We start from the raw sequence: 10,055 nt of genomic DNA, 5'->3' as shown, positions 1-10,055 counted from the left end.
GGGGTCACCAGTTATTACAATTCATCCTGGGTGGAACATAATTATCTGAACCAAATTCCATGGCAAAAGTTGTGGAGACATTTCACAATAAAACCTCAAATGTGAACCTACTGGTGGTGACTTATCCTCTGGGAATCATTAAAGCTTCAGTAGGTAACTTTTATAAAAAAAAAAAATCTTTTTCATATTTGCTGAATCCTTCACTATATCCTGACAGTAGTACACAAGGCAGATAATCTTTGAAAAAAATCATGTTCCTCTCCTCCTCCTTGTGACAGGCCTGAATGAAAACAACCAATCAGAGCCAAGAAAAATAGAAAGACACTTTTGGTTGGTAGGTTGAAAATGACCTCTTTACCAGACTGGTATTTGATGAAATGGGAATAAAACTCAACTATCTTTCTCTGAATGTTTCAGCAAATATGACAAAAAGTTATTTTTAATATAAATTACTTTATGCAGCTTTAATGTTTGTACAAAATTTTGCGTGAATACATCAAACAGATGTTAAGATATTTCACAGCATAAGTAAAAACACTGAACTGCTGGTGGCATTACAGGAAACGTTAGGGAATCACTAAAGTCAGTAGGATTTATCCTCTGGGCACCCTAAATATGTGTACCAAAGTCAATGGCAATCCATGCAATAATTGTCTAGATGTTTCACTAAAAGCCAAAAATGTAAACCTGCTGGTGGCACTAGAAGTCAGTACCTAAGTCAGTAGGAGTCATCCTCTGGGGACTATGAATGTCTGTACAAACTCTCATGGCAATTCATGTAATACTTGTTCAGATATTTCAGTCTGGAATGACCAGCAGTGCCACTCCTATAGGGCCATGTCGCTAGAGTAGCTTTCTTTTATCTTTCTGCCTCTAGAGATTTTTCATACTCTTGTCACACTCTTTTTTTCATGTGTAAATCACACTTACCTGTTTTGATATGTCCTGCCACTGAGTCTGACACGGAACACCTGTGTGAGATAAAGGTTAAAAAGTGTTAAATATCTCGGTCTTACATATGACAATATCTGTGACATCTGTATCGAATGCTAAAATGTTCTTTATGTAATCCACTGTAAATCTGAGAGCAATATAAGTCACTTTGGCTTTGGGTGTCATGTGAATCAAAAGTCTTAAAACTCCACTCTGTGAGGTATTCATTATGTACTGTTTGTAGGGAAATCCATAACTTACTTGGGGAATTGGCAGGGTTTGGCAGAAGTGCTGCTATGTCCGGAGGGAGCTGAGGTAGTCAAGGAAGTCAAGGAAGTCAAGGAAGCTGAGGAAGCTGATGGCAGTGTGTGTTTATCATTGTCTGAGATAATGGTTGCTGCTTCTGGAGGACAAAAACATCACAGGTTTAGTTTCAGATTAAAAAAGGACAAAAGCAGGATCAAAATAATGCTCACTGACATGTCTTGGCAATGGCAGCAGCTTAAATGGTACAGATAAAGACTGGATGTATATAAATGTGTTAGAGTGAGTAGAAATGCCAAACAAAATTCAAACAACTACACAGGGAGGGATCTGAGAGAGAAATCTGTGAGATTTAATACATTGTTGGTGCTACTGAGGTGTTACATCTCACGTCTCAAAACAATACCCATGGCTGGAAAATTATTCCTTATTTCTTTCATCCTTTGTTTTTATTTACTGGAACTTTTTTTTCCAGTTACTTGAACCTCTACATTACTAGAGATAAGTTTTGTTCATTAGTTGAATACATTTAGTTGACAGCTGTGGTTAATACTATACTTAGAAGTGTACATTCATAAATGTTAGATCAAATATACACTGTTGTTGGGTAAAAGTCAAATATTTGTGGCATCCTGGCAGTGTAGGGGTTAAGGCTCTAACCATGAGCTGCACTGGTTGTCCAGATAAGGACATTTGCATTCCTCTCTCTCTCTCTCTCATTTCCTGTTGTAGGAAGGGTAAGAGCTTTCTCAACTTAGTTGCAGGTAACTCTAATCTGAAAGCACAACATTAATTTCATTTGTTTCATATCTCATATTTCATATGTTTATATCTATTTGTGGATTTGCAGTGTTTCAGTATTTCTTCACCAATGTTTAAAATGTCCACCAGACCTTTTATCAAAATTAATACAATTACTTTTAATATCTTGCTTACTCAAGTATGACTTAATGCAGCAGTAATGTCGTATTTTCACATCGTACTCTTACTATTCTAAGTAAAGGATCTGAATATTTCTTATAGTGCTCTTCACCTCACTGAGAGGGGAGCCCCCCAGGCTCAGACTTAGCTCATAACATTTTCTAACGGTCACATGTGTAAATGACTAATGTATAGCCTTGGGTATCATTATCAGTCATTTTTACAGTCAGTGAACTCTTCTCAAGTATATTTCGTTTATCATGAGGCCCCCTGCTGGTTGAGGCCTGTTTAATCTGAAAGAACTGAAAGTCTGCACTGCTGTGCATTTACCTGTTGTGGTTGTTTCCTTGATCTTCTCACAGTCTCTACAATTTTCTGATAATGGGACCATTGCAGTGCATTTGAAACCTGCTTCACAGATGCACTTTAAATCGGACTTGCTGGTGCAGTTCTGAACCACCTTCTGATGATAATCTGAAATAGTGGAAAATAGAGGTAATTTTAGGGGTTTTAATTGCAGTAAAATGTCATATCCAGAAATGCAAAGAGAATGAGATTAATAGATTTTCAGTTTATAGAAACCCAAAGGCCACTGGTATCGCAGTCCTGACAGGGCTGGATGAAACCGTTAACTCGGTAGAAATTACTCATAGTTTCTTTACTTGTTTTGCAGTCTGTGTAGCAGGAATGGCAGGTTTCTTCTCGGTTCCTCTCAATTGTGAAGGTTCCAGCAGGACAGGGCAAGCACTCGGTACAAGAGCTCTGGTACTCACCTGAGAGAACAGAAAGAAACAAATGAGAACAACCGGATGGCAAAGAGACTGCTCACCCAAAGTGCATATTAATGAAGGATGTGGTCATACAGCACAACTCTGTGTGCAGTGTGCGTCATTTTTCAGCAAGACAAACAGAGACGTGCCAATAAAATAGACGAGAGAGAGAGAAAGAAAGATACTGTATGCCTCAGTGCTTTATAGTAATTTCCAAATATGAACCACTGCTGATTCATTCATTAAAAATATTGAGTCAAAGCTAAATGAGAAACAGAAAAACAGATATAGAAGTAATAGAAGTAGAAGAAACTAACTTACCTGCAGGGCACCATCTACACCTTCTGCCGCGCAGGGTGTAATATTTGGTCGGCTCTGTCTGTTAACACATTAATACAACTAAAGACAAACCACTACACCACAGCAAAGTCCTGATTAACTTGTAAATACATGTACATACAGTGTATACATTTGACAGTTTGAGCTACATCTTACACTTGAAAGGCAAACAGCATATGATAATAAAATTATACAATTGAATTCAATTTAAACAACTAATTTAATACAGTTTATATAAACCGAAGAAGAAGGACATTGTTACCGGAGAGGTGAGAACCAACTGTGCAGGTAACATCAAGACAATCACAAGACATTGCACAAGTCCCATCCTATGGAGAAACATTTAGAACATAAATAAATAAATAAAGATATCAGCCGGTCAGCTAAAACCACCACACTGAAAGGCAGGACATGTTTTTGTTAAGAACATTAGCAACGTTTCTCATATCACAAATAATAATATAATATATAATAAAATGAATAATGTGACATTAAAACATAATAGATATTTAAAAAACAGTATTTTTTACCTTCAATATGATGTGTCTTTTGTTCTCCTTCTGTTGTTTTGTTAATTTCCTTAAGGTGTGACTCTGTCTTTCTTTCTCTATGTTCTGTCACTCACTCTACCCATCCTCTTTGTCACTGTTTCCTTACCTGCTTACATCTTCCTGTCTTCCTGTCTCCCCCGCCCACCGACCTCAACCAGTCTATTTGCTGCTTCAGGCTCACATATGTTTCTGCATCAAAGGCTTACCACTTTCCGTGCAAACTGTAAGGTCTGACGAACAATGAATCAAAGAGCTGTTCTGTGCACAATTACCTTGTGTCAACAACATAATGGAAGAGCAGATTTTTTTAGACAGTGACGGTAACGATCGAAGTTTTGGTTTTTAGAAAAATATTCAAGTACCTTTAATTCGATTTGCTAGATTTAATTCTCCAAAGGTCAAGAAAAAGTCAAGAAAAATTCAAAACAAGAAAAAAAGTGGTGGAAGTACATAAGTATTATGAGCGAAATATAGTGCAGCAGAATGGTCCATGTGACTGATGTATTATTGTATTGTAGCTGGTCAAGGTGGAGCTAGTTTTAACAACTTTATGCTACGCAATTTTTTAATCAGTTGTTTAGGGATTTTCTGTAATTGGCCCTTTTCTGTGTAAATTATAAAATATTTTTATCCTTTTGGGCTTTTAAGCAGTTATTTAAATTTACCCTCCGAGTAGTTTAGAGGAGAAATCTGAAACATGACAACGGGGTCTGCACTACACACTGCTTTTAAAAATGTTGGGAGTCTAGGTCTATGTTTAATCTTAAACAAAGCATCTTACTTTATAAGCTCAAGATATGATGAAAATCTTAATCTGAAAAGTAACTAAAGCTGTCAAATAAATGTAGAGGAGTAGATGTATGAAGTAGCATTAAACGGACGTGCATCAAAATCAAGTAGAGTACTTGAGTAAATATACTCTGCAGATAGTTTTAGTTTTATTCGCCTACATTTCGAGCTATCTCCATGTGAGATTTCCATCACAAACCGAACACAATGGACAGTTTAATTGTGGTACTCACGTTTACTCATTTTCCAAGGCGCATAGGAAATGTTGAATGGAAACACACAGAAATAACTAATATAGACACATAATTTTGTTGCTCAATTGCATCTTTTATTCTTTCAGTCTCTCTTGACACACATTACATGTAGCTCTGCAGTGAAGCTAGATTACTACTGATACTCTTGATATTTAAAGCTGCATAGTCACACATCTGGAATACTCAATCAATACTCAGGATTACCATCAAATAGTTATGAGACATAAATTGAATCAACATATTTTGAGGCAAGTCTTTCTCCTTCATAAAGATTCACAAAAAAAAACTTGTTTTTGTCATCAACCACCATTGTTTCCATTGAAAAGCTAAATAGAGCAATCAGGTTATTATATCTTAATTCAAAGCTTCTAGAAGTTTCTTTTCCAGTGTGTGACTGTGGACAATCTTCTTCTGCAGTCCTTGAACACAAGTATATATTCAAAGCTATATTTCCTTTACACATATATTATCAAAGCCATCGTACAGTCATTTCGCTAAAGCATTTGCATTTCAGTAGTTGTATTTTTATTTTTTTTTAACTTGAGTTATTTTTAAATTGACTTTATTTGGCAACCCCATACACTCATAAAGAAAGTGTACCAATGGAAAAAAAGAACTCCATTGTCATTTGATTTAAATATCTACAATTTTTGAGGTGATTATTGTCAAAAGACATCTCAAATTTCTCTTGTAAAGGTAAACAAATTGGACTGTTTCCTTCTTCTTCGTGTTGTACATTTGCCCCAGTAAAAGTCTTTTTAAAAACACTCACTATACAGACATAACGCCCAAAAAACATACACACTGGCACATGCATACATAGAGACTCACTCAGTGCGAGAAAGTAAACCTATACAAAGGGAAATGGTATGTTTTGTCTCACACAGTGCATCTCTGACATCCTCCTTCTGTATTCAAACAGTAGTGAAATACTGTGTTTAGCATTCAGCTGATTCCAACAGCCACACATGCATGAGTTTATACAAGCTTCAAATATGTCCTCCTACTGTCTGTATTTCTCAAAGTCAAGTTGAAGTGCAAGTCGCAATAGAAGCAGAAGAAATACATCTCACCTGGTTCAACCACAGAGAGGAAAACTACAGCCAGGACTATATTTAGACAACAGTGTCTGATAACAGAGCAGTGATGGTAGGGGGCACTCCCCTGACAGTGACGATTTCCAGCAGTTTGCTATATATGTTTTACTGTAGAAGTGTCGGAGTCAAAGTTCATGGCTAAATGTGCACATTAAAACATAAATAAAGTAAAAATGAGGTATGTGTTCGTGTTAATTTATTATTCTACTACCCCACCTGCAACATGTAAAAGATGAGGAAATATGGATAGAAGAAATATAGTTTTCTATTTCCAGCGTGTCAACATTTTTTGTCACGTTTTACAAGTAATAGTGCTGATTGTTTCATATACATTTTTGCTTTGCTCTTTCTTTCTATGTGCAACGTTTACAGGCTCAAAAATAGGTTTAGTTATATATACATCAAGCACCTTGGTGACATAGCTTTGGCAGCTATATTTAGTCATTCTTTTATTTCCAGCAATTTCCTGTTGATTCATAATCTGACCGTTTTATTTTGGCACTCAGCGGCTAACTTACACGATGTCATCATCCTTTTGTTCTTCTTTTAGTATCCTTACAGCAATTCTGCTCAACCATGCAGCTCGAAAACAAACGGGACCCGACTCTAAACTAAGCATTATATAGCATTCATACAGAGTGTCAGTGACACCGAGAGCCGAATCCAGAGCCAACACTCTTCATTCATAAGCTTCAAGAGGGTGCAGACTAAATCTTACCTGCACAGGATGGAGACTATGGCTACATTTAAAACATGCCTCCCTCTCACACACCTTTAAGTTTCTTATGAAGCACCATTAACAGAATGTTGTTGTTTTTTGTTGTTATTAAATGTTGAAACCTTGTTGATGTTCCTTACTTCCCTTCATATGCTTCTTCTACTTCTTTATTATTGTCCACATTAATTTACATTAAAATTCCCACTGAGAAATTGATGTTGGTGCCTATTCTCTGTGTACGAGGGTCGCCATGTTGGTCTTGTTGAACATTACATTACTGATGCTTACAGCCAATGTTTTAAGTACTGTTAAAATGTATTGCAACTGCAGTGGATACATTGTGAATGATGAGCTATTTTGGCCCTTTATTTGTAGATTTAATGCAACATTTAGGAAATGGTAGAGAAGTGGAGCAATGGATAACATGTTTACATTGGTGGATTTCTCCCATAAAATCCAGTTTGGATCTAATTAATTGACAGCAGATAAATAATCGAACATAATTAATATTGGAGGATCCATGAGAAATAATTGCTGCTCCATTATACACACGCCTAATGTTTTGGTTTTTTAAAAAGTAATGATTTTTCCACTTCATATTTAGCTAAAGCACAGTTGTTATGATTTATTTAGGACTTAAGGTTTGCTTTGCCAGTGGTTTAATCTGTTAGTATACAGATACAAAGCAAGATCAGAATCTGCAGCTGTAAGGCAGTAAAATGCTGAATTATGACATCTTATTAGACTTTAAAGGCTCCTTATTATCAATACCAAACTCCAAAATACACTCAATTAACTCCGGCACAACTCAAACTATCCTGCTATCTGTTTTTTGTTGTGGTTTGTTTACTAGTAGAAGGTACATTATCAGCCTGTACATTTGTGTGGAGTGGACTTTTAGTGACCATACAATAGGTATTTCCATGATTAGCTTCAGATGCCCAGGTTATAAAGTGTTTTTCTTATTGTGTGTGGAGTGAATAAGTCATGCTATGTTTTCCTGTAGCCTGCAGCACTGTACTGCCTCAGCACACAATAGGGAGATCAGCCGTTTACTTACAATACATTGAGGATATGCAACCATCTGACTCTTCACAGGACAATCCATTATAAAATTCACTTTCTTAACTACTGCTGTCAAACACAAGCTGACAGGGTCCAACTACAAGAAGACCTCTCCCCTCTGCAGGGCAGTGGCATCTGCATGGAGTAATAATGACAAAAATCCAGCTGTGCTACTCAACTCACAGTTCCAGTGCTCAAAGTCTCCTCAGACCAAAGCTGCTTTGCATGGACAGCAGGAAGAATAAACAGTGTGACTCAGTAAATGAAGAGGTTCACATGTAAACATGGTGTTGCCATAGTTACAGGTGTGTATTGCGTTGGTGTGGTACTGTAGCTGTATGCAGTGGAGGTCAAATGACCACAGCCCCCATCGCTGCCGGGGTGAGGAAGTGTCAAGATCTCCCAGCGCTCGAGGAAGAAGGTGGAGATGCTGAAGACCTGTCGCTCTCTCTCTGGTCACTGTCCTCAGTGGACGCAGGTGCTGCAGAGTTACTGTGAGAGACAGATACACACGCTTCATGTTGTGTTACAGACCCTTCATTAAACGATTGTATACTGCTTACTAAATGCTGTAGGGAAGGGGTCTTAAACTCAGATTGGCTTGGGGCTTGCTGATTTTGTCATGTCATAGGAGGGCCATGTACAAATACTACAAGAAACCACAATATTCTGAAAATATTTTCCCTTATACTGGATAATACTGCATCATACTCCACAAAAATTCAAATGGTAGTTTCAACACATTTGTATATGATCATTTTATATTATCTTTGTTGTTCGCAGCCAAACAACAAACGAAGGCCTGAAACCTGCACCGTTTGCATGCATTTGCAAGCACCATTGACCTTTGTCATTACATTGCGCCAAATTTAAATATTGTGTTTTAATTTATTTGTGTATAAAGGGGTAGTAAAACTGATAGGAAACAAGTAGAAATAATAATAATTAAAAATAATAATAATAACTTGTGGGCTGGATTCTATTATCTGCCCCAGGCCAGCAGTTTGAGACCTCTGTTGTATCGGGACTTAAAGTAAAGTGCTACTGTAAGAAACTAAAGGACCATTACCAAAAGAAAAACTGATTGACAGACCATTGGCCTTATATAATTAGATACAGCCAGGACTGGCAGATCGATAATGTAGCCTGAAAGCCAGAGAGAGAGTGTGTGTGTGTGTGTGTGTGTGTGTTGTGTGTGGTGTGTGTGTGGTGTGTGTGTGTGTGTGTGTGTGTGTCACCTGTCTCCAGTCTGCGTGATGAGTCTCCTGCAGGTCTCCATCTGAACATCGAGGCCTCTCTTCATCGAGCACATCTCCATGTACTCGTGCAGATGTCTGTTCATGTCACTCTTTGCTGTGGCCAGTTCCAGCTGGAGTCAGGAAACATGCAGTCAAACATATTACAAATGTTAAATTACAAATGCTGTGATGTGTTTACCATAAAAAAGTACTTCTGCACAACTATGAGGTGCCGGCTATGTGCCTGGCCAATTACTGCCAAGCTTCACACAGCTTTATGAAACTCTTTTATGTCTAAGTAAAGAATAATTTTTACAGATGTTTGATTACACATATGAGATAAAAAGATACACAGTACAATGCTATATAACAAGAAAATGAGAAGAACAAATGCATTAAGGAGCTCTTGAGCCTTGATTAAGGAATTTATCAAAGCAACTGGATGCACCATTACAAGATGGACTAATCAAAACCAACCAGAAAAACAGTGTCACTTAATGTTGAGTCATTCTTCTTCAGTAAATCTTCTCACTGCACAAACCCTGTGTGCATGCGTGAGGCATAGGAAAAGCTGTGGTAATGGAATCTCAATGCACAATGCAAAGGACGTGAGAAAAAACACGAAGAAAAACAGGCAACATACTGTATATCAACAGAGAAATGATTACATATTTGTACTTTAAATACACGGAGTAAAAGTCTGACCTCAATCTGGTCAATTGTCTCCTGGTATTCCTTCTCTCGGGACTTGAAAAGGCATTCAGTGTCATTAATCACCTGTTCCAGACAGTCCTCCTGCTAGAGAGAAAGAGAGAAGGGGGAGATTTTGAATCTCTGATCTGATCTGGACATATGTGATAAAATGTAGCAACATTTAGCTGAACATGTGTTTGTGTGCTAATCATCATCAGACACTAAGTGAAGTTACACGACTATCAAAGCACAGCTGGCTTTATTCTCCCATCAGCTCAAATTTCACTGACTAATGCAGAGTGGACAGCAGACCGTTCAAACACCACACAGCCGCTGAATGAAAACAAATACCTACATGCATTTCTTGGAAACAAACACACTGTACACCAATACAGGCCAGACTCTGTCTGTGTGTGTGTGTGT

At 37.5% G+C, this 10,055-nt stretch overlaps 2 protein-coding genes across 3 annotated transcripts in view; both read right to left on the bottom strand.

Annotated features, from left to right (window-relative positions):
- Positions 1–3,868, bottom strand: part of si:dkey-260g12.1 (tumor necrosis factor receptor superfamily member 5) — a 5,278-nt gene extending 1,410 nt beyond the window's left edge. The window contains exons 1-7 of the mRNA XM_035672668.1: positions 3,758–3,868; positions 3,490–3,556; positions 3,210–3,267; positions 2,781–2,891; positions 2,449–2,592; positions 1,195–1,336; positions 931–971 (exon numbers count right to left, since the gene is read on the bottom strand). Of these exons, the coding sequence (XP_035528561.1) occupies positions 931–971; positions 1,195–1,336; positions 2,449–2,592; positions 2,781–2,891; positions 3,210–3,267; positions 3,490–3,555 (562 nt within the window). The 5' untranslated portion in view covers position 3,556; positions 3,758–3,868. The remainder of the gene's footprint in view (positions 1–930; positions 972–1,194; positions 1,337–2,448; positions 2,593–2,780; positions 2,892–3,209; positions 3,268–3,489; positions 3,557–3,757) is intronic.
- Positions 3,869–4,879: 1,011 nt separating this feature from the next.
- iffo1b (intermediate filament family orphan 1b) overlaps positions 4,880–10,055 on the bottom strand; it is a 12,920-nt gene continuing 7,744 nt past the window's right edge. The window contains exons 7-9 of one of the 2 annotated variants that reach the window (XM_035672598.1): positions 9,645–9,737; positions 8,940–9,070; positions 4,880–8,193 (exon numbers count right to left, since the gene is read on the bottom strand). In XM_035672598.1, the coding sequence (XP_035528491.1) occupies positions 8,094–8,193; positions 8,940–9,070; positions 9,645–9,737 (324 nt within the window). In that variant the 3' untranslated portion in view covers positions 4,880–8,093. The remainder of the gene's footprint in view (positions 8,194–8,939; positions 9,071–9,644; positions 9,738–10,055) is intronic. The other variant, XM_035672599.1, reaches the window with a different exon arrangement.

This window comes from Morone saxatilis, unplaced genomic scaffold, assembly GCF_004916995.1.
Source record: "Morone saxatilis isolate NCDOM2014 unplaced genomic scaffold, NCSU_SB_2.0 Contig24, whole genome shotgun sequence".
Lineage (NCBI taxonomy): Eukaryota > Metazoa > Chordata > Actinopteri > Moronidae > Morone > Morone saxatilis.
The sequence above is the reverse complement of the archived record's forward strand: the minus strand, read 5'-3'. Positions and strand labels throughout refer to the sequence as shown.